General features: G+C 43.6%; 2 protein-coding genes across 3 annotated transcripts in view; both read right to left on the reverse strand.

Annotated features, from left to right (window-relative positions):
* Positions 1 to 24,845, reverse strand: part of MARCO (macrophage receptor with collagenous structure) — a 923,899-nt gene that overhangs the window by 382,272 nt on the left and 516,782 nt on the right. The window lies entirely within an intron of this gene.
* INSIG2 (insulin induced gene 2) lies at positions 9,993 to 23,229 on the reverse strand. 2 transcript variants are annotated; one of them, XM_050340486.1, is made up of 6 exons: positions 23,184 to 23,229; positions 18,839 to 19,179; positions 15,830 to 15,954; positions 13,441 to 13,607; positions 12,926 to 13,025; positions 9,993 to 12,473 (listed from the first exon to the last, which is right to left on the reverse strand). In XM_050340486.1, exons 2-6 carry the CDS (start codon positions 19,080 to 19,082, stop codon positions 12,432 to 12,434), a joined length of 678 nt encoding a protein of 225 aa, XP_050196443.1. In that variant the 5' UTR covers positions 19,083 to 19,179; positions 23,184 to 23,229; the 3' UTR covers positions 9,993 to 12,431. The 2 variants fall into 2 exon arrangements, with proteins under 2 accessions (XP_050196443.1, XP_050196444.1); XM_050340487.1 differs by lacking the exon at positions 23,184 to 23,229 and adding an exon at positions 22,620 to 22,713.

Raw genomic sequence — 24,845 nt, forward strand, 5'->3', positions numbered from 1 at the left:
TCCTGGAGAAAGTGAGGCAGAAGAAGCAACACTTAATCGCATTCAGGATTTCATTTGCTTGGACTAACAGCTCAGGAAACTGGTTTAATTTCTTCTGTGAGAAAAGTGAGATAAATGATGTGTACATGTGTCTCGGGTAAAATATTTGATCACTTACCTTCTTAGTCATCACTGGTCTTTAATCGCGCATTATGTAACATTACACCCAGCACAGATTACATCGGGGGGGAAAATCACAACCATGCAGCCTGCAGAAACTAGAAAGCAATTTGTCTCCAGGAGGAAGGATGCTCTTTTCTGCACACTCTGTATACAGCACCATTTATCACCTGGGAGCATCGCCCAGCAGAACAGCGCTCAGCTGAAGTCACATCAGGCCAACTCTCCTCTTAGAGGCTCCTGTACCAAGAGCAGCCAGACCCTACAACTTTCCTAGGGCAAAGGACTTTAAAGCAATGCCAAATCAGTCAGCCCAAATAGGTTTATAAGACCTTTTAAACTCCTGGGCACTGCTCATCATCTTTTCCAGGCTACCTCTGTCATAGTGCCTAATTCAGAGACATGGTGTACTTGCAGATTGAAGACAGATCTATTTGGTAATAAAAAAAAAAAGAGAAAGAAAAAGAATCCCAAAACCAAACCTCCAAACAAATTATTTCCTACTGAAGAAACTTTTCTGCTCCTGTGAAACCTAACTACACTTTGGCATGTTTTCCCAAACACAGTATGCAAAAGTAGTAATATTTTATGTTTTGATTATAGGACATTGTGGGCTGCAGCCATCTGCTAAGAGAGGGACATTCTACTCCCTGAACATCCTGGTTGCAATTTGCACAATATTTGAGTTTCTGAGAGATGTCAGGAGCTCCAACAGAGTGTAGATACCCACATGGACTAACAACACTTAAAACACAGGAGAGCTGACTTGAGGGTGACAGTGGATTTGGCACCTCATGATTTTTCCCCAGGCAGTGGTAAGTGTTCCAGCGTGAACTAAACATGTAAAAAGGTTTCCCCAAAGCACATGCAGCCCCCATGAAAAACTAAAAACATGAAGGAGTGCCTCTTGCTATAACATCATCTCCCTTTTCCAGAGTTACAGTTGGGTTCAATTTTCTTTTATTGCAGATCTTTGGGGTGGGGCTTTTTTTTGAAGCGTTCAGCCTTGGCCCAAATCCTCTCCCTCTGGAAAACAATGAGCCCCCCCGACTCCCCCGCTGCTTTAATGGTAGAAGAGCGCAGCCAGCACAGAGCGCTTCGGAAAATCCCTCCCTCCGCCCGCTCCCGCACAATGGGTCTAACGTTTCATCCCTGCATGGAGCCTGAATAAACAGGCATTGCACAAGGAATCGCGGTGGGGAAGCCAGGCTGGCCGTGACGTGGTTCCTATCCTTCCATATCCCCCTACTGATGGTAAAGATGGTAATTTCTGACCTCGGGGGCTATTTGCTGTAAGGTCAGTTTTGGCTCCCTGATTGCAAATTTTGATGCAAGATGGTATTTTTGAAAATTGACCCATTTCATTCGTTAATGAAAGAATCACATGGTCACAAATTATCACCTACACTTTCATAAGAAGAAGAATTTACTGTTGCTTTGAAGTGGCTGACCAAACTGTACCTACCCATCAAAGATACTAACCTTGGGGACATCCACCTGCCACACCAGGCATACCTCCTCATTTCTTGACAAACCATGTCTGAGCTTCGCCCAGGCAGCAAAGACAATTTGTGCTAAAAGACCTGCACAGTTCACCCACATTCTTCTCCTTAGGACTCACTGGTAGGGATTTCAGATGGAAATGTACAGTCCCACAGTGAATGGAAGCTTCTTCACCCATGGGCTGTCTTGCAGGAGGAGGTTGCATAGAGGACTAAATATGGGCTCAACAGCCTTGAGCCTGTGCCTGTAGCACCTCAGACAGAAAACTAAGCTTGTATTGGGTGAAGAGTGTTAATTTGCTGCTAACACATGCTTTTACATCATTATTTCTTCCTTATCTGGCATGTTTCTGGTGTGGTCCATCAATGCTCTGCCCTGAGTCTCAGGATGTGCTTCTGTAGGCCAAAAGGAATAAATAGCTTTTTTCTTCTGCATTAGGTAAACAGGCACAGTAAACGGGTTCTCTCAGTTGACATTATTTGAGGATCTGTCTCATCATCATCAATGCCAAGACAGATGAGCATTTCCTACCATCCTTCTGCTGAGACAGCTACAGCAAAGGCATAAAGTGCTTTCTTCAGGCAGCCCTGTGCATACTGTGCTCATTTAAGAGGTAAATAAAGAAGACATCACCACTGGATGTGCGTCCTCTGCTAGCAATCAATGCACAGCACACACTTTTGATGAGGCTAGATAACAAGCATCACATGGAGAGAGGAGTACCATGCACACACAACGTTCTGAATATGTGTCAGCAATAAAGTGAGAACTTCAAAGGCAAGCAGTAGCTGCCCACTGTAGGATATCTCATCTACTTCAAGTTCAGCTGTGCAGTACAAGCCCAACTCTCTGTAGTTTGATAAAAAGCCACCCCAAAAACAACAACAAACCCCCTATATACTGCTCTGAAGGATTAGCACAAGGATATGTCTTTGTTCACAGAGCCCTTTTCAGTCTTGAAAAGGGAATTTCTTACATAAAAAATAGAGAAATTCTTTCATGTCACAGTCAGCTCCGTAGCCCACCTAAAATTGCATTATTACCACTGACAGAAAGACAGGTGTCTAACAGCTGGAGAGAAAACAAATGTAGAGCACTGTGGCAAAATTTGAGGAGAAACAGATGTGTGAGCAACATTGTCTTTGATATTTATTTTAATAGTGCTTCTCAAATGTGTTCAATATTTATGCAGCCATAGGCTCAGCTTTCCCTGGCACACGAGAGCCCGCGCGGTGCATTATTCGCCTCTGCCACCACTTCTCCTTCTCTGTTCCTCCCTTCTGACTGCCATAAAAACAGCATCCACAAATCTCTCAGGAAAAGCTGGTTTATTCCTCCTCCCCTCCCCCAGTATAAAATGGATAGAGTTTTTTAGCAGTGGGAGTTCAGTGTGATTAGTATGCTAATACGGGAGAGAGAAAAGGAAATGGAGATGAGAGATACGGTCCTTTAGCGAAGAAAAGCAGGAACAACTGAAAGGAGGATCTCTGCTAATCAATTAACCTACAATGGACCTAATGCCATAAGAAGCTATTGTGCATAAAGGGACAGAATTCTCGGTGACAGATGGCACTTGGGCTCATGATATTACAGGGTTGCTGCTCGAGAGCTTGTTTACCTCCCATACAGGGGTAAGCAATAAAGCAATAAAATTGCTTATTTATTTTAAAGAGAGAAGTTGAAATGCTTATTTACCAAATCAATCAAGGTTTACTAAGGCAGAACAGCCACAATCCTCATGGCCCTAAAATGCTGGATACTTCACTGATTTCAAATAGCAATTATCTACTGCAGTTTCTTGAACCCGCTCTGACTGCAAAGAGACGTTTAATTTGCAAATTTTGATGAAAATTGTCATTTTTTTAATTGCCTATTTCACCAATTTGAATTTTAAAACAAACTATTAACTAGAAGCTCATTTTTACTTGCCTTGGGCAAGCCCGGAAAGATATTTGTCAAGACCCAAGCATGTCTGCTTAGCATTTGAGTTGAGAAATGCACAACTGCCTTCAAGTCAACATTAGCTGTGACAGAAGCAAGACTATTATTTAACAGTAGCTGAAAATGTCAAAAACAAGCGGCATTTGGCATTTTGACAAGACGGTGCAGAAAAGAAACTACTTTTTTATTTTTTTCCCCAAACATTCAGTTAACTGTAAAGCAAAACTGTACAATTATCACTTGGCTCTGAGTACGGCTCTGGCTGTTTCCTTTGAACCAGAGGAGAGAAGGAGAGCAGGTGGGTCTCCACCTTCTGCTTGCAGCCACCTTCAAGGTCCCACCACGGGCCAGACCCTCTGTCCTTAAAACCAACCCACGTTCTGCTCCCAGAAATGGAGGTGGCATCATCTTACAACTTGTGTCAGGCCTCAGGCACATCAACGAGATGAAGACATCTTGAAAGCTAAAGGCATATGTAAATGCTTAGAGGTATATATTTTAGATGTTAACTGGCTGTCAGAAGAAATGCAGGCATTTTTTAAAAAATATAGATATTGTGCCTGGGCATTAATCAGCCTTTTTTACTTCAGAAATCCTAACAAAGGGTCAGCTGAATTAATTAAAAATAGCATTTTGTTGAAGAGAAGTCTGATACTGAAGAAGTGCAGGGAAACTAATACCTAAAATACTATGTTCCCATGGGAAGATTAAGTTGGAAGTTACTGTTTTAATCAATGACTAGATGTAACAGTGCTTATGATAAACAATATTGTGAACCATCTCAGGGAAACGATGCAATGGGTGATAAGATTCTGCTTTCAAGAACTTTAGATACCAGAATGAACAGACCTTCATAACTTAAGAGATGCCAAAGTAATGAACACATGTTCATCTTCATTGCATGCATCAGATACTCTGCATCATTTATCTGAGCTCAAGTAAAACAATTTTCTAGCAGCGTTTCCTACCCAGGAAGTGCCTTTAACATCAGTCAACATTAGGTTGAGCATAAAATCCATAAAGATTTGTCTATACGAGTGCCAGTTGCCTGTTTATGTCCTTCCTCAGTGAAATCTCAGCACACACCTCACAGAGCTGTGCAAGGGAGACATCAGATATGTTGGCTGGTCCCTATTCCAGGTCCCATCCCTTAATAATCTTCTGTGTAGCAGCTACATGACCAACCTCACCACATCCCTCTGGGTTTCATTAGTTACAGTGATCTTATAAATCACAAACTATCAAAGTCTGACCGCTCACCAAAGTGTAGGTATTCCATGAAAAGCTGATTCAGATGATGCCAGAAAGCATGTCTTGTCCCCATGGCTTTGAAACTTTCCTGAAAATTTGGGGGTTTCTGGTAGCAATTGGGTCCCTTTCCTGCTGCACAGCACCCCTGGTTTCTCACTTCTAAGACTAGTGGATGGCAGGAGGAGGCAATACCACAGACAAGAAGAGGCCTTCCCTTTGCACTGACCCTGCATTAGTGCTGGGATGGAACAGAAGGGACTAGGGAACCACTCCTGCTTCAACTAAGCTTATTATATTTCCTTGGAAAAGATTAAGGGACCACATTTGTCAAGCCACAGGCTGTGGGAGCAACACAGCCATCCCCATTTACCCATGAGCTGATCCCAAGCAGTGAAACACAGTGGTTTTCACATCCTAAGATGCACTGCAAATCCAGAGAGCTGGGGTACAATAAAGCACCCTAAATGGCATGTGTGGGTCTGAAGAAACAACTCCTCCTCATACTTTCTAGCATAGTCCCACAGAGGTTAAGGGTTGAATGCAAAAGCAACCCGTGATACCCCTCTCTGTCCCTTGGTACTTGAAGGCGATTTTCCTTTATAAATTTACATTAAAAAAAAAATATATTAAAAAGCCCATGTGTGAACTGTACAAATATCACTGGTATTTGTCTTGGCATTGGACACTTTGACCTGACATCTCAACAGAATTCCCTTTTGTATCCAGCCAGCTTATCAAGTGACCCCCTGTCCTGTTGCTCTTCACTGCACCAAAGTTCACCCCCGGACCAGTGCAACTATTTAAAGTCTGCAGAACAAACATGGAAAAAAAAAACATTTCCAGGGAACAGGTATAAATCCCTCTTTCTACCAGCTTCATTATTTCCTAACACTGCATTTCTACATTTATTACTTACATAATACTACATGTCTAATATTTCTAATGCCACCTATGGCCGCAGTGGACACATCACTTCATCGATTCATGTCCTTGAAACATCAGTCTTCAGGATCTTTCAATTCATCTTCATCAAGCCACTATTCCAGCTGCATTTTCACCTGATACGCTGATTTGAGGAAACTGGTTGGTAGAGGAGTCTGAAACCACACAAAGGAGTATTATTTTTCTCTCCCCAGTTTAATCAGAGCAGGCACAGGTCCAACACAAAGCCTCAGCTGAATTTCCTACAAGCAAAATGCTGGACCAAAAAAAAAAAGGTAAGATCATGGCAAGCATTTTTGACAACAAGCTCATTGGTGGCCAACATTTTGTATTTGCATCATTATTAATCTGCTCTGCCAGATCTGATTCTCCTGAAGAGTTGATATCCCATATAAAAAGAACACATTGCAAATCTCAGGGGATGACGACAGTTTCCATCAGTGCTTAAAGAGGGGAGGGAAAGGCAAAATCTGCAGTGTGCTGCTCTTACTTGTTGCACAATGTAGGAATTTTTTTGACCTATATCACATTAGAAAACAAGTGAGGTCTAAACAATTTCATCCCTTTCAAACACAGTGGGTCAAATTCCCAACCAGCATGAAATGCTGCATATCCACTGAAATCGATGGAGTTATGCCAGTTTGGCTGAGAACTTGGCTTTGCATGTCAGTTCATTCAGCAATGATTGCACTTGACATGCAGCACAGAACAAACATTTGTTTTTAAAAAGAAACAGTGGAGTCTTTCAGTGCTGACCCAGCCTATATATAGTCCTGGCTCCAAGAGCAGGATTAACTATCCTTAGCTCAGGGTCCTCTGTATTTGTGCAAATGAAGAGTAAGGAGGAGGAAAAAAAGCATGTTCTTTGGCACACTGTTGGCATGTCACCACTCGAGACAAGAAATGATGATCTGTAGAACAGGGCAACTTTGCTCTTCATTGGGACTCGCAAGTGACACATGCACTTAATGTCCTTACAGGCACTGGGCATCCTTTCACCCCACCTGAACACTATAGACTCACATCCCTCACTTTACCCCACCACTACCAACCAGTGCCTTGGGCCAGACCACCAGTTTCTCACCCGGTTCAAAAGGACTGTGTCAATCTCAGCGAGGAGTTGCTAAAGCCATAATCCCAAGAATTCCCTGGGGGCATAGCTAGGCTTACCCCAGGCACCCCTAGTCACTGAGGAAACAACTGGCACAGCTGGGGTGGAGGAAAATAGACAAGCCAAAACACATTCTGTTGATCATAGCCAATTAAGCGATGCCTTCGGAGAACAGATGAGATCAGAACAAGTCAATACAAATGCATCTGTGAGACTCCCCTTACCCTTGTTTTGAAACCCATGGTGCAATCAGAATGATCATTTACTGTCCTTTTCTTTCTTGCAACATTATGGAAAATGCTGGAGGTTCTCCTTGCATAATTTCTCTCTGGTAAATTAAGTTGCAGCCCTGTTCCTCACAGCTTTCTTTTTAGTTCACATATTTTCCCTGAATAACTGCAGAAAACAAATCCTTGCTTTGAGGTTTGATTACCAAAAAATTATTAAATACCTAAACAGTTGATAACAAGGCCAGTGAACTAACCAGAGAACAGAAATAGCAAAATTACATTGTGAATTCAGACAGCAACATATTTATAAATCCAGATTTTTCTTTCAACAAATATTTAGCCATATTTGCTTGCAAGGCACAATTTCAGGATTTCTACCACAAAGACATAAAAAGCAGGTGTTATGGCTACAGCTGTGACCCTTGCCCCTGAAAATGCTCTGCAATGTGAGCTTATATCCCTGCAGAACTAGAGTACAACAGGTCACTTCCTACACAGAAGTTTTTAAGTGCAAAGTACAAGGCAGAACTGCTGCCTCTACAGAAAGAGAATCCTGTGAACCTTGATCTGAGGACTCTGCAGGTTGTGCATCTGACGTGGATGTGCAGGGCACAGAGCTGTCACCTGGCTCGGCCTGGGGAAAATTAGTAGCTGCCCTTTCCCTCTGTATTTCTTTGTATTCCTATATATTGCTTCCTATCTGCTGTAGTGCTGGGCAGGCTAAAAAAGCAAACTGTGAAAGTGTAACAGGAGCTACTGAACTTTGGCGCCTGAGAACTGAGGAGTAAGAAAGCAAAACCTCAAGAAAATGCCAAGCTACATTTCAATCTGGATTTTGGCTCCAATCAGATCAAATGACCCCCACCTCTTCCCCAGCATGGCTTTTAAACACTCAAAGCATGAAGTCCCAGTATGCCACCTCAAAAGCCCAGGCATAAAGTTTATCCTTTAATTTGAGGCTTTGTCATTTGGCTGGGGGGAGGCAATCAGGACAAGGCTCTGGACCACGCTGCTCAAAACATGACAACAGACACCAAAAATCCGAGCTGGCTGCCCGAAGCAATTAAAGGAGTGTTTACTATTCCATGACAGTTAACATGTTGGACTGACCTTTCATTTACTGTTTAGTGCTGAACATTAAGCTGCAAAATTACTCATGCTTTGCATTTAGTACTGGCATCAAAACTAACAGCATTGGATCGCTATTCCCCACGGCAAGACACGCGTTCCCTCTGCCCAGCTGTGCTCGTATTTTCACAAGCACTGCATTTGATATTTAACATCATTTCCACAGGTTATATTGGAATGATTGGTAACACTGCTCCAAAATTGTAAAAGGCATATGCAAAATGTCTGGGGTGATGCAGCTGGTGAAATTATGTTCCTTCCTTGCATACCGGGAAGGATAAAGAGGGAAGACTGGTGTGTGCCCACGGGTCCCCATGGCTGCTCCCAGCCAGACGGCAGCAGGGAAGATGCAGAAGATACGGAAGAAAAGTTTCTTTGTTTACTCTCCTCCTGGCTGCTTAGGGCAGCCGTGTTACAAAGAGAGGCACAAGATGCGTTTCGTGAGAGCCTGGCAGCTCAGCAGTTGGAATATTCTCCCCAAAACAGGCGACTTTCCTTTTGACACCCTTGGGTTGGAAGGACCGGGAGTTTCCATTCCTCATGGAGAGGCTGCAGATGAGAGGGAGAGGTTAAGTTTCCAGCAAAACACCTTTGCTTGCATGCTTTTGGCTGATCTCAGTGCTTACTATTCAAAATTACGGTTATTTCTATCCCTGGCTGTAATTTGCCTGGTCAGACACTTGGCACGCCCAGGATGCTGCATTTTGACAGCCGAGTTAGGAATTTTGGGTCACAGGCTGCCAACACAAACAGAGGATTTTTCCATTCACTCGCTGCACTCCTCCCAACTTTCAGTTGTGGTTCTGTCCTGCTGTGGGACTGCATCTCAAACCCCCACGAACTTCTCCTCCCACCCTTTCCTCACCGCTGTCTGGACACTTTTCCATTACACATTTCCAAACCTCTATTGGTCACATCTTTTTGAGACATGGAGCAATAGGCACAATGAATGGAGTCTGTGAATACCAGAATAACATTCACTTCATATCCAGACCGGAACATTAATAAGTACAAATATATTAAAGAGTTTCTCTGCCGTTTGTGGGTGGGGTTTTTTTCATATTCAAAGCAGTTATTTATATCTAAATCTCTATTTTCTGTATTGCGAGGGGAGTTATCTGACTTATTCCCACTGCAGATTCAAAAGGGCAGATTTTCCAAGGCTGCTCAGTATGCTAATTAAGATAGAATCACAGCTGATTTGATCTTGCCTGCTTCTTTTTCAGTATTTCTAGGCAGGTGTGCAACCAATATGCCAGCAAAATGGTCAAAATTATTATGAGATTGCTGATAGAAGGCAACTCAGTGTATTTTAAAAATCAGTGTAATTTCTTAAAGGAAGAAGAAACCTATCAATCAAGGTTGTAATTGTATTTAATGCACATTTTGCTTTTAACGGCAATTTGCCAGTTTAAACAGCATAGACCTCAAGATGCTTAACTGGTGAAGAGATTATAGTGCTTATAAAGTTGTATCGAAAATATACCTTATTCCTTCTCTACTGGACAACATTTTTAAGAGTCTAATGTTATAATGACATGCTATACAGTAGCAGCATGCCCCCACCACTAAAGTTAAGGCTGTGTCAGCATTCTCATCACGAACCTTTTCCGGGGTTTGAACACATCAGCCACAAAATTACAGCGCAGTTTGAAACAACAGGACACCCACGACGGGATCCTGTATTGACGTTAGTCAAGTAAGAATAAAAAACAGTAAGACACATATAATAAAGGACTCCACCCAAATTTATTTTGGATGATTGCTGCCTTTGCACAACATGCTTAAAATTTCCAAAATGAAATTTAAAAGTTAGCGGAGAGCACAGTCTAACCAGGTTTAGCTGAATCTGAGTGCAAAGTGCCGTAAAGTGGGTGCCACAGATGCACAATAACCACTTCTCACATACTGCACATTTGAACATACACAAGGCTGCTTCTGTCTAAGTATCAAGACTGGCAGGTAACAGCAGTTCTACCACCAAGTGAACAACAAAAGTGACTCATCTCCAGTTGTACACACTCACTGGTCATGATGAAACTACATTGTTTACCAAGTCAGCACACTGGCTACTGAGGTACCATGTTTTCTCTACAGTTAGGATAAGAAATATCTGAATTTTTATGCCACTCAAGCTGCCCAATCATGCTGCCCACCAAGCTGAAGGCATTTGTTGAAACAAAAAAGGTGGATGAAATGAAATACTGTAAGAGAGAGACTCAACAGCTTCTTCAGCGAATCGCCAGAGCCTGCCTATAGAAACTCACTCTTCATTCATGCCCAGTTTCCTGTTTTATTAATAAAATGCTTCTTATTGCCATATGGTTTGGTTAAGAGAAAACCTCTAGTCATGGATCTACTTAAACATGTTCTACCTCTGCTTAAAGCAAAGCACCTCTGTACGTGCTTTCCTGAAACATGACCATGTGCTGTGGGTGCTGAACTGCTGTGGAACCATGACAAGCTGATGATACTTTGCAGAGATGCAGAACCAAGCTCTTTATACCACACTTGCTTTTTACTTTTACAATTCCCCATTCAATAAATTTTCCTTCTGTGACTACTCCATTCCATACCTTTTGGACCTGGAGGTAAGCAGATAAGACTGAAAAAGAGTAGCCTAGTTCAAGCTTTGTGTACAACGCATTCGCACATTAATAACAACTTGTCTAAACATCTATCTGTTCTTTGGACCAACTCCAGCCTCCCTAGGTGACTGCAACATGTCTTATAAACCTTTCATGGAAGACTTAAAAAATAGTACTTCAAGACAAAAAAGGAAAACAAATACATTAAAACATCATCAACAAAGACAGAAGGGGAAAACAAAGTGGAAACATCCCATGCCCAAGTCACTGCAGGCACAGGTTAGCAGTGTCCTCTTGAAGTCTGCTTTCTGCCTTCTTGCACAAGTTCTTTTATCTCATGATCTTAAAAGGAAGCTGCAAAGCCAAGAGGAAATTCCACATATGCCCCCAGATATGGGTCACAAACTAAAATCCTTAAGAAGGGAACTGATTAGCACACGGCCTATTTCAGCTTACTGTCCTGCCAAGCTTTCTGTGCACAGGCACCTGTAAAACAGCGGTAATGCATTTCTCTAGCCCAGAAAACTGCTGTAGGAACAAATGCATTTATGGTTGTCTGCACACAGTCACAGAAACAACAGCTACATCGGCACCTAAAATACAGCCTGGCCTCCTCCTGCTGCTCCCTGCCAACAGAGCAGGTGGTAGGCAAGGACTGTCAGGAGTAACATTGGTAATGGAGGGGTTTATGACACTATATGGTAGTGGCTGATTTACTTCAGCAGAATTAAATTTTGCAATAAAAATTCCCTAAGTTTTCTTTTTTTCATAACCACACAAATCAGCTTAAAGGATTGTACAAGAATAACCCCAACTGTATCACATTGAGCACACAGGCAGTTCCAGAATCTGTCCACATCTGATGATGGTTCACATAAATTCATACACAAACATGTATATTGGTTGTACCAGGGGAAAAATAGCAAGTAATTTCTAGATTCAGTTTCCATTTCTATATTCTGTGATATTGGGCAGGTACCATAAACCAATGAAATGCTACGGCAACAACTCACGTAACCTGTATTGTTTTCTCTCCTGTAATGTGAGTAAGAACGATACACTGTGTTAACAGGCATAAATCAGTTACTTATTGCATCAAAGTTCATCTGTAATCCATAAATTTCATACAGATATTATGGGCTACCATCATAGAAAGAGATCTTCATTCCAAAATTTGAACCCCCTGTCTTTCACTAGCTGCTAAGAACATATTCCTCAAAACTTTCAAGATAAAGTGAAGCAAGAAGTTTCAGCTACAGAAACGTAGTGCAAAGATTCAGTTTGGCACTGCAACATTATGGACAAACAGGAATTTATGGTAAACTGTTTAGATTTGGAAAAAAGAATCCTATAATTGAACCAATATTGTCAAATGTATTGCATACTATTATAACTTCACAGTAATCAAAATCAGACATCAAGGTTTCTATAGAAGCAGCAATCACAGATTGCAGTAAAGTATACCACTCAAGGGAAAAAAATTGCATTTTGGCAATTTCATAGTCAAGTGTTCCTTATGCTCCTCCAACAGTCATTTGTCAGACATTTTCCTGTTTAAAAGGTGCATATTGTTTCCTCTCAGTCCTCGTGAGACTTCTCTGCAATGACTTTGCATTCATACTGAAAAACACAAGTTGACAAAACAATATTAATTTACATAACTCATGAAAAAGACTTATGAGAGTGACTTTTCTACAAAATGGGTAATAAAACAGCTCTTCTTAAACTTAACCCACGTAAGTTTGGTCTCTACAAGTTCTGTGCACATACTGGTGGCTGCAATTTCTGTCTCCCTGAGCAGCAGATAAAGCAGGTCAGATTTGGGGTATGGCCTGACTTTTCCCCAAACACAGGAGCTCTTATTTACCTCTTGGTTCTTTCAGGACCTAAAAGTATGTAACAGAGTGTGCAAAGCAAAGCATAGGCTGCGCTCTGAACAACAGCACAAGCAATGATTACTGATTTCTGCCTTACTGCACAGCCACGAGTCAAATAGCTGGTTGGTATATATGGAGGAGGAAATGACATGGACATTTACTGGAAGGCAATAAACCCTCCCCTCCACCACTCACCATTGCCAGCTGCCTGCCAATATTGCCCATAGTTATTCCACCAGCAAAAAATATACATGGCAACCAGGAACGAACATAGAGGAAATCTGGAGATGTGTATCTGGAAAAGAACACACATTTTTGAGCTCATCATTGTGCAATACAGAGAGTCCTCCAATCACAAGGCAAATTCACAGATACTAGGACATTTCAACTCAAAAAGATACATATTATAGAAATCTAATTACTTGCAGAAAACAACAAAGGAGGCTTCTTATTGATTATAGCTGCATCTACTCAACTGGAAAAAAGCATGTTACATTATTGGTAAGGTACCAATTTTATTTCAATTAGCAACTTCCAACTAGATTTCTCACACACATAACAGCTTTCATAAACAGTCCAACTTATGCTACGCTCAATATTAGGTGCTGACAGCTTTGGAAATCATGTCAAATCATACCCTTTCAGTTATTCTAATTTTATGTTACAGGTTCAGAACACTGTAATTTAACCTTAAGAGAGCAAATACTTACTGATAAACTCCATTGTAGACAAGAAGCTGTGATACCAACGTGGCCAGGAAAGCAATTCCCACTCCGAGACCAAAGCCACTCCGTGATCTATCAAATGTCCACCACAGTCCAATCGAAAGGGCTGCTAATGTGAGCGACAGCTGGATATTGTTGGCAAAATCCACCTTCTGTGCTGGTTGTTAAGGATAAGTTCGGAAATACCATATACAAGTGTAAAGCAATTTTTTTTTCTTATTATTATACAGCATTACCTGTGTCAGCTCTCACACAGCTACAGGTGTGAGGGAAATAAGCCTTGTAAAAGTTGTCAATATACCGGGAAACCAAAAACTTGTGACACTACTTCAAATTTTAGGTTCTGGGCCCTGTACAAGAGCAAAGATATTCCACACCTATCAGAGACTGCAAGGATTTTATAAAGACACACAATGCACATGTTACTCTCAAGAGTAAGGACATCTCATCCTCACCTTGTCCTTTACTACAGTAGATAAGAAAACTTAAATCTAGCATTAGACTTCTCCAAGTGACAGGGATTTACCAAAAAAAGGTATTTATCACTCTTAATTAATTGCAATTTGTTTAATTTAAATAACACTTTACATAAAGCTCAACATTAAAATGTTGTTTTCTATAAAACTAAATGTAAATATTACTGGAAAGCGTTCACGTAAATCAATATAGAAAGTCAGTTTTGTCAGCTATGTGACAGAAATATGAAGTCATTCCAGATATCTTTGTAGTGTTTCACATCCTTCAAAATGTTTTGGAAACACTAACCCATCCTCCCAACTCCTGTTCAAAACAGATAATTAAAAAGGAGGCCGTCAAGTTTCATAAGCCTGAAAGCAAATTTATGGGATGACAATATAAAAAACACTGCTCTATTTCTGCACAAAAATCTGGAGAGAGACCTAGAGGAAATGAGAAAGAAGTTTGACTAACTGAAATAATTACAGGATAAAAATCAATAGCATCAGAAAAACCGTCAAACAAGACCAAACCCCTCACCAAACACAGCAACGTGCAGAACTGGCAACAGCCAAAGAGAAAGCAGACTGGAGAGCTGTCCAGGAGGAAATACAGACAGTACATTGCTGATGTCCTGGAATATGGGTAACAACTGTTAGAGAACTGCAGAAGGTTTGCTGTAAATAATCAGACCCAAGCAGAGAGGGGGTGGCAATTCTCTTGTATTTCTTAAAAGCAGCAAAGTTGCACATGCTCACCCAACAGGTGAGCCAGGTCAGTGAGAACCACAGCACCAGCCTAGTCCATCTTTGGCAAGGACAGTGAGGACTGGGAGGGACAGCCAGAGTGACTCAGAGCCTTCGCAGCTCCAGCTCATCCGGCCGTTCTGGAGAGCAGTGGGTGGGAACACTACCAAACAACAAAACCTATCTGAGGGCCAAGCCACCTCAGTGGAAACTCAGCCTGTTTTCCCACCTTTCACTTAACTTGCCCTCTTTTCCTGGGAATGAGGAGATTCAGTAGCAGGTGGTCAGCATTTCTTAGCACCGTTTTTGTGAACTGTGTTGGAGCTGACACTGATGGAGACAAGCATCTCAGAGACGATCAACTTCCTTTTTAATTACTCTAAAAGACCCCAATTTTCACAAACAGATAGTGGCTTTAGCTGACAGAGAATGCATTATGCATGACTACACAAAACCTCTCAGCACTGCCAGCAAGGTGCACCAGTCCACGAGAAAAGCACCCTGTCACCCACAGCATGTCCCCAGCTGCTTCAGAGGGGACACCTTTGAGCTCACTTGTGCCAGGATGCATCTGAGCAGCTACTCAATTAGGAGGAGTATAATGTACTACAACATGCTGACTGACTTCTAATTGCTCTTACTGAATGACCACAGGAATGAGAACTACTCTTTTGGCATCAAGGAGGGCATCATTTGCAGAATGGGGTAGCAACACTTCCTTAAGTCGCATAGTCCTGAGTATTCCTGGTCCTGAGTTTTCCCCATTCTTTGCAAAGTGCATGTGCTTCGCTGATGACCTCAAGACTGGGATTCAACCTCTTACTGTGGTGTTAGAAGGACATAACTTGGAATGTCGTAAAGCACTTTTCTGTAATACCTACCACATGAATATTTTCCCACACTTTAATTATTCAAAGAAAATAAAGATTGTAAGTAAGACAAAGCCTAATACTGAGACATTTCTACTGAAAAGATTTTTCACAGCAAAAAGACCTGAGACTTAACCACCTCCAACACTGCTACAACAGTTCGACACTGACACATATTCTGCATGTCCCTTGCAAAAACTCTGCATGTTATATCTTTACTAACAATTCACGTGACAGACTGTGTGAGGTTTTTTTACATGGAAACCCACTTGTTATCACCAATTTCATCTGAACGAAGGATACAGCGCTGGCATGATTTATTCCCACAAAGACTGCTACACATCGCATTACACTGGACCATTCTCTCTTGAACTTATGTGGCTCTCCCAGATGTCTGTCCATGCAGGGGTACAATAACCCAATCACAGCTGTGGAGAACAGGAAAGAAAAAAGGCCCAGAAGTTAAAGCACTGGCAACGTTTAACTGAAATAAAGACTATCTAGACTTTGACAATTATAATCACTACTAAAACAGACCTGTAAGGATAAATAGCACAAAAACATACACTGTAAACAAAGAGGAATTTCAAAGAATTTCATTATTTAAAAAAGCCCTGTAAAACTTCAGCAGCATCGTCAAACACTGCAGCAGTGATCTGGCAGAAGGAGCAATATAGAGACAGTTTGAACTAGGGGCAGAGCTCTCCCACACACCAAAATCTGCACTGCAATTCAGGAAGAACAGTAATAACCTGTAGGGTGGCACTTTTGAAAGCCCCACACCTCAAACATACATGTTTAAATAACTGCAAAACAAACACACCACAGTGCAGGCAGAGTGTGGTATTTTGTTTTTTCTATTGTTGTTGTTACAAGCAGGTTTTGTTTGGATAAAGTTTTTCTCTTCTTCAGTGTTCACTATCATGCTCACCCAGAAGAGAGAAAGCCAAGAGCCTATGGCAGCTGTTGAATACAGAAAACAAACAGGACTTCCAGCCCCAGGGAACGGCGATGCTCTTTCCATATTTCTTCATAAACGTGTTCTCTACTGCAACTGCAGCTAAAAAGACTGTTACCAACCCCACTGAGGACTAACGATGGTGCATAATGTTACACTGGTGTGGCAGGAGTGTGGCAGAGCCTGAGCCATCAGTACAGACTCCAGTGCTCTCAGTCCAGCACACTGCTGGGGGTAACAACACAAATGCTCTTTATTCTGCAACAGAGGAAACTGATCTCCAGGATTCAGGAAAATAAATCATCGGTAAAGCTGGAGCGGAAAAAAAAACCTCTCTGAGCAATTTTCTTGCCAAAGGCCTTGGGCCAAACTCATGACTAATAACGGTGATGGATGAAAGGACTTCTCTGAATGCAGCCTCGATCACCACTGATTATAAATATGCAAAATACCTTTATTCTGTTCATAATAATAAACCATACTGCAGAGAAATGTTCACGCCAATTCCAGGAAGGCTGTGCAAGTACAAATGGTAAGAAAATGGGTGAATTATCAGCATTTACCACAGAGGTTCCCTGGATGTATGCTAGCAGAGAAGATAAGGGAAGAAAATGGAGAAGACTGATAATGAAAAAGAAAGAACCTGAACACCTCAACAGGGGTGACTCCTGCTGGGAAAAGCCAATTAAATCTGTATTATCTTGAAATCAGGTGGCTTAAAATCAAGCAGTGCAACTGCCTAGCAAGTGACTGACTACAATTTACAAGCCATATCCAGTCATTCCATCAAAACCACCAAGCCGTCAGATCCAGGGAGGCCCACGAGTTTCTTGTGAGATGATTGCGAGAGCTACCCTTCACAAGTTCCTACTCACAGCTGCAGTGTCCTCAGATGACCTAAGAGCGCACAGGGTGCAGCCCGATGCAAACAGCCTTTGATGCAAACACTGCAGTAAACACTGCAATCCCTGTGCATTGCTGCTGCAAGTTGGTATTCTGTCATTTCTAACCCCATTACTCCATACATATAAAAGATCAAACCTTTACCAGAAATATTTGTCAAGACAACCAGCTTAAAGCATGAAAAAAAAATGCAGTAAATGCAGGATATCAACCAAAACCTAATCAACAATCTTGGCAAGACAACAAGAAAAGGACTAAGACAACTAGCAGATAAGACAGGTAAGTAACTGCCACCATAATATGCCAAATGCATTTCCACTGGAGAACAGAACTGACGTATTCAGCAAACTGTTTGGAGTGCTTCCTTTCAAATTAAGCTCCTCTATGACATCTAGAGTGTAGTATTTCAAAAAGGTATTAAAAAAAAAAAAAACTAGCAAAAAACCCAGGTTTAAATATTACCATTAGTAAGACAGCAATGCCATCTTGAAAACAAGTTTATTGACTCACATTACTGCCCAGAATCATGAACTTCTCAATCTTATTAAAACTGACCTCTAGGAAGATACTGCCTGCAAGTAACAGTTTCACTAAAGCAGAATCCTCCAGTACTGGCTGCTAAGAATATTCCCTTAGCAAAGCGTGAAACTGACCCACAGGATCAGTGATTTTCAGAGCCAAGTAGAAAGCCTAATCCTATCATGCTTGTAACATGGAATACGCCTTGATAGTTGAAAGAAGAGGGAAAAGGGATATTTCTTACTACCTGCAGTGGGCATACATCTCACTTAACTATCTAAATACACAAAAGCCTCAACTCCCTACGTGGTCATGGGAGAAATGGAGCATGCTCACATCATCTGAGGTGCTCTGTTCTGCACTGTGCCTCTACAATATGAGCTGCCTGCCTGCCCTCACCTCTGGAGACACATCAGGGCTCCCAGCTCCATGAAGCTAAAGCCATACTTCCAACTGGAACGAGGAACAAATGGAAAGCTGGACCACAAAACGGAGTACTTCTCAGGGTGGTTTGCTGTGCTCAAACAAAGCACTGTGTGCTGCACAGTCTGACACTGCTGAGGTATTTTCAAGGGCTGCCTGAGAGCACATTCCTGTAACCCAGCCTCCAGGTTACACATGGCACCAGTTTTTCAAGTTTGTTGAACTTGCACTCTACCCCAGCATAAAAAGCAGAAAAATTGCTGTGCTAACAATGGTACAATAATACAAGTTAGCAGACTTGTCTTCTAAGACAAAAACAGCAATTTCTGGATACGTGCATATTTGTGTACACACAGAGAGATCAGAAAGGATGGGAACAGTTCAAAAAGGGCAGTGACTATGGAAGAGAAATTTTTATCTTCCCCACCTCTCATCTAGTTTTTTGTAACTATCTACCTCCCCCTCCACTTTTTGTTCTCCACGCCAGGCACACACGTGACTGAACTTACCTGATGCCGTGCCACAGCAAGGTGGTACCCACCAAGCTGAAGAGAAGATGCTTGTGATCACGTCGGGGGGGAAGAGAGTAACGTTTCTCTGGATCTGAAGCAAGTTTAATACTAATGCAAGAAATACGCCAATAAAAAACAGCACTATACCACGAATTACCAAATTCATGCCACGACTGGTTACAGAGGAAATATATGGGCCACACTTTTTTGGTAAGGTTGGCATTGCATCATTTTCTGCCATGACTTCTTATGTTCTCAGAGGCATCCAACAGGTTGACTGAGGAGGATTCACTTGCAACTGGTATTTTGACTCTCTTCAATTAGGAGACACCCAAACCCTGAAAAATAATAAGAAAGGGTGAAAACGCAGATATAAGAAACATTTCATATATTTCTCTTAAATTATTTGGAGATTGGGTTAAAAAAAAAGTCTATTATATTTATTTCTGAATTTTCTGAGCAGGCAATTAGTCATTTGAGAGTAGAAACAACCACAGCTGCAAAAACAACTTACAAAGAAAACAGGTTTTACAAATAGCTTTGTCTGTTAGGAGACAGAGGAGGAAACACGTGATATGGGACAGCTAGGAATGTGAAACCACAGTGAGGAGGAGAAGAAATGAAACTGGTATCAGATGGAAGAAAGGCTTGCTTTGTAGTAACAATAAATTGTTTTTCTCCCCTCCTTTAAGCAACAACTGGAGATTATGTAATTCAGAAGCAAGTAAACACAGCCCTTAATTCCAAGTCAGCCACAGAGGTTCATAGATCTCTCTTCTTGAAGAGATGCCAGAAAACATTTCTCAACTGGAAATGAAATCTGAGAAATAATTTTCAGGATGGAGTCAGAATTTCAACAATCCTGCAGTGTGCACATTTTGTAACCCTTGGTAAGTGCAAGCAACTTGGCAAACCAGAGCAATAACCTCAATACAGAGAAGTATTTGCCAAAGTAACACACTTTTGGTGAAAACTGCCACGTATTATTACAAACCATAACTGTAATCAGGCACAAAAGCACCTGAGGGTGAAGGTAAAAGGAGCCCTGCCTGCCCATGCACTCGGCAGCATCCTACATGAGTAACTGCAGGCACTACAGGAATGGAGAGTTCCCATCCCAATCCCTCTTTTTTAAAAAAACCTGTCCATCAAGAGTCTTGTTATACATGGATTCAGTGCCACATTCATGTATAACAACGGTTTTGATCGACAGCTTAGCCACCTGGAACTTCAGAAAAAAAGGCCTGACATTGTTTTTAAATTTGAAACTGCCAGCTGGTGGCGGCTTCTGTTAACTCTTATTTATGGCACATGGGGAGCCAAACCAGAACATCCATCCCCCTTCCTCCCTGACTCCAGTAGATCCAGAGGAAGCTCTCTGAAGATGCAGCAGCAGAGCAGAGGACACAGCATTCAGTTTTGCTGACTGAAAGCTGAAAGGGAAGTTAAAAACATCCAGGCTACTTAAGATACTCCAGGTAACTCCACAGAGGATGCAATGCCACAGCATGGCATCCTCCATCAGACAGAAAAGGTTCCAAAAGGCAACAAAAAAAAAGGAAAAAAAAAAGTTATGATCACACACAGCTTCCCACCGGCAATTTGGGGAGGCAGTGGTGTCTTCCTGAAAACACAGGATCTCTTCTGCACAGCTGATTCTCCACATTATTTGTAACAATGAGCACATCTTAGGGGTACAGAGGACAACCAAGGTGTCTGGCTTCTCAGTCTGCTTCCTGACTCACATTGCTACCCTTGATGTCTACATCAAGGCAACAGGCACTGCAACACACTTCCCTCAAGCAAAAAGGAGGTGCTCTAAATTTTTTTTCCCTCCTCCGTATCGCATGGCTTGTTTGCTTGGATAAGTGGAGCTTGGATAATACGTTTAGCCTCCAGGAAAGAAAGCACAGAATCACAAACACATCACTCTTTCAGCTGAGAGTCTCATCTGTGTCCCTGAGTGCTTTGCCCAACAGGTGATCACAGGAATTCTCAGAATTTACAGGAGTCTTTTCAACACATTGCGTTGGAGGCTCTAGGTCCCAATTACAAACTCTGCAGGAATATTGTGCCTAACAGAGGCTTTCAAACTGTTATGTCCCTTCTAAGCTTTAGCTTGCCTAGGAAAACAAGTTAAACTCCTGACTCTCCACTTCCTTCACCATCCCAACAGCTCTTGGCATTTCCTGAAATCTGCACATTCCTTTTTTTAAATGCATGGCCATAACTGACGTACAAGAAAGTTCACACCTTTGTGTCTCTCTGTAACCAGCAACTATGCAGCACACAGCGTCATGGTTTCTTTTTTTTTTCAGTCATAAAGTGGTTTGCTCATGTCCCATGATCCATTACTACTTCCCAGTCTCTCCTCTTTCATGTTACTGAAATCCTTGTTCCCTGGTACCAGCCCCAACCCTTGTATGCTGCATTTCAGATGTTATTTACTCTGACACTCAACATCATTCCATTTTTCCTGCACAATCTCTCAGTCCTCTTTGGCCCTGCAAATGGTTCCCAGCTTTGGGTCCTCAGCAAGCATCATTACTGCATCCTGTTTTGTGCACCAACGTCATCAACTAAAATAGAACCATACAATGCTTTGGGTTGGAAGAGACCTTAAAGATCATCTAGTTTCCAAACCCTTAAATACTTAGATTGGCCCAAGTCCCCAGTCTTTGACGAAATCTATTAACAATTTCCCCACAGCAATGATTTCCCCCTTTTATACCATCTCTTGATATGTCCCTCTAACAAGACTCTGCTTTCTGTAATTCTTCAACTACAGCAATCTTCAACCTAATTAAGAATCACCCACTGTCCCACATGGCAATACTGATGTAAACACCTATCAAATCTTACTGTTGTTTACTTTTTTTTCTAGAAATGCTAATGATTGAAAAAAGTCCAATTTTAGTCTGGCAGAAACCAGTTTCAGACTAGGAAACCTGCATTTATCCGATTTCCTTTTATTTGTCATTCAGCAAATATGCATTTAATCGTGAAGGCTTAGCAAAATGTAAGAGGACTTTGCTACTCAAGGAAATCACTCACTGCTCTTATACAACCACTGCAGCTGCAAGTCACAGCGGCAGATTTTTACTACCAGGTAAACAGCCTGACCACAGCAAGGGCACCTGAGTGGGTACACATTGGTAGATGTTTATAAAAAGTAACTCAAGGTCCTAAAGTAGCAGTAGTTTTCACCTGGTGGTTTCTCACCCTACATGTATCATTCCTATGTTTTATCCCTGTTTCCAGATTTTGTACTGACCCTGAGGCCTTCTGGCACGCCACAGAGCAACAGGGGAACAGAGCAAGGTGACCAACGCTCATGAAAAATTCTTCAGTGCCTCTGAAAGCTCTGGTGCAGCAAAGATATTTAGTATCATCACCTTGCATGAAAATTAAATAAGATCTCTAAAGACAACATCACCTCCTGCTCCCAGACTACGAGGCTAGTGAGCCTGCAGACAGAGAAGACAATGTCTCCTTTTAAGACTTGTTTTTTACTGAGTGTTTCCTCTCAGATGGGAATAGATCACATATTGAACCAACACGACTTCTGAGCCTGCGTCTCTTGGGACTGCTCATTCACAACTATAACACCGCACTGAAAGCTACAGGTTTGGCACTGCCAGAGCCTCAGCTGCGCTCCCCCTCCCCGCTGGCACACGGATTCAGCCCAAACCTTCCAACAGACAGTGCCTGGCGTTGCACAAAGAGTCAACGAGTAAATTACCACCTCAGACATTTTGGAAACACTTAGTCACTTAACTGTCTCGTAATGAGAAGGTCCGTCCTGCAAGTGCGCCCCAGGGCTCTGCGGGAGCACCGGGAGAGATCCACAACTCCCGACACCGCACACACACACACCGGGCACGGCGCGGCGTTGCGGGGGCCGAGGAAGAGGAGATTTATTTAAGCAACACCGCGCAGGAGATGGCAAGAAACCATCCGCCGCTTGCCAAAGCAAACCACCCCTTTCTTGGGGCGCAGCGGTTCAGCCCGGGCCCCGCGGCAGCCCTGCCCGCCTGGGCACCACCAGCACCCCAGACCCGGTTCTCCCCGGCCCGGCCCGGCCCGGCCCTTCCAGCAAGGCCGGCGGAGCGGCCACGGGCCCGGGACAGCCCCGCGGGGCACAGGGTCCCGCCGGCGCCCCGGGAACGGCCCCGCCGGCCTCTCGCCGACGACTCGCCCCCCGCCGCGTCACCCCCGTCCCGGAGCCCGCGGGCAGGACGGGCCGGGGGCGCCGCTGACCAGCCCAGCCCGACCCGGCCCGGCGCGTCCCACCCTCCCTCCCGCAGCCCCGGCCCGGCCCCTCCGCAGCCCCGGCACTCACTCGGCCTCCGCCATCTTCCCCAGTCCCCGCCCCGCGCAGCCTCCGCAGCGCCCGCCGGGCCCTGGGGCTCGCTGGGCTCGGCAGCGGGGAGGGAGAGTCTCGGGGTGCGCCCGGGCATCCATCGGCACCGCTCCCGGGCACCCATCGGCACCGCTCCCGGGCACCCATCGGCACCGCTCCCGGGCACCCATCGGCACCGCTCCCGGGCATCCATCGGCACCGCTCCCGGGCACCCATCGGCACCGCGCCCCTCCGCCTCGGGAACGCGTTGGGGACCAGAACTGGGGGGCGTTGGGGCAAGTGCAGGGGAGCGCCACGCAGTTCGCAAGAGGACTGGAGCGCAAGAGTGCTGTGTGCGGTTTTCAGCACCGCCGTACAAGAAAGACATTACGCTGTTAGAGGGCGCCTAAGGGGAGGGTAGCGAGGATGGTGAAGGGCCTCGAGGGGAAGCCGTGTGGGGAGCGGCTGAGGGCACTTGGTCGGTTCAGCCTGGAGAAGAGGAGGCTGAGGGGAGACCTCACTGTGGTCTTCAACATCCTCACCAGGGGATGTGATCCCACCAGGGGAGGGGCAGGTGCCGATCTCTTCATTTTGGTGACCCGTGACAGAACCCGAGGGAATGGCCTGAAGCCAAGGGGGGGTCAGGTTGGATATCAGGAAAAGGCTTTTCACCCAGAGGGTGGCTGAGCACTGGAACAGGCTCCCCAGGGCAGTGGTCACAGCACCAAGCCTGTCAAGAGCTCAAGAAGCGCTTGGACAACGCTCTCAGGCACATGGTGGGATTCTTGGGGCATCCTGTGCAGGGACAGGAGTTGGACTCAATGATCCTGATGAGTCACTTCCAACTCAGCATATTCTGTGATTCTATGACAGGCTGGGGATGTTGGGACTGTTCAGCCAGGAGAAGAGAAGGTTGTGTGGAGCTCTCACAGCAACCTTCCAGTATCTGAAGGGGGCCTACAGGGAGACTGAGAGGGACTGTTCATCAGGATCTATAGTGACAGGACAAGGAGTAATGAATGGGTACAAACTGAAAGAGGGCAAATTCAGGTTAGATATTAGGGAGAAGTTCTCAACTTCGAGGATGGTGAGTGTTCAAGGCCAGGTTGGATAAGGCCTTAAAGCAACCTGGTCCAGTTGGAGGTGTCCCTGCCCATGGCAGGGGGTTGGGACTAGATGATCGTTAAGGTCCCTTTCAACCCCTTAACACTCATTGATTCTGTAATTAAAACAAAATCTATACATGTCGGGCTATTTGCACCGCGGTCGTGCTCCCAGCTGGGCTCAGTGCAGCAATGAGCGGCTGTGCCACAGCCCTGTTACACATTCAAGTACAGATGAGGGGGTGAATTCCTTTTCCCCAGCTGAAACTGCCAGCCCACTGTGGCCCTCCTGAGCACCTGGTCCCACAAAGACTTTCCCAAGCGCTTGCTTTATTGATTGAGTCCAAAATTACACATCTACTTACTCCAGCAGCCACATTTCATCACCAGTTTGGGAGAATGTACAATGTTAAGCAGAAAACAATTTGCGTTAGCCAGTCTTAACTACTGGTAAAGGCATCACAATAAAAAATACCATTTATTGTATATACATGAGGGGGATTATGGGAGAATAATACTGTTACAGCCATTTATATCTCATATATATTCCTTATAACTT

This window comes from Myiozetetes cayanensis, unplaced genomic scaffold (genome assembly GCF_022539395.1).
Source record: "Myiozetetes cayanensis isolate MyiCay16 unplaced genomic scaffold, myiCay2020 scf9, whole genome shotgun sequence".
NCBI lineage: Eukaryota > Metazoa > Chordata > Aves > Passeriformes > Tyrannidae > Myiozetetes > Myiozetetes cayanensis.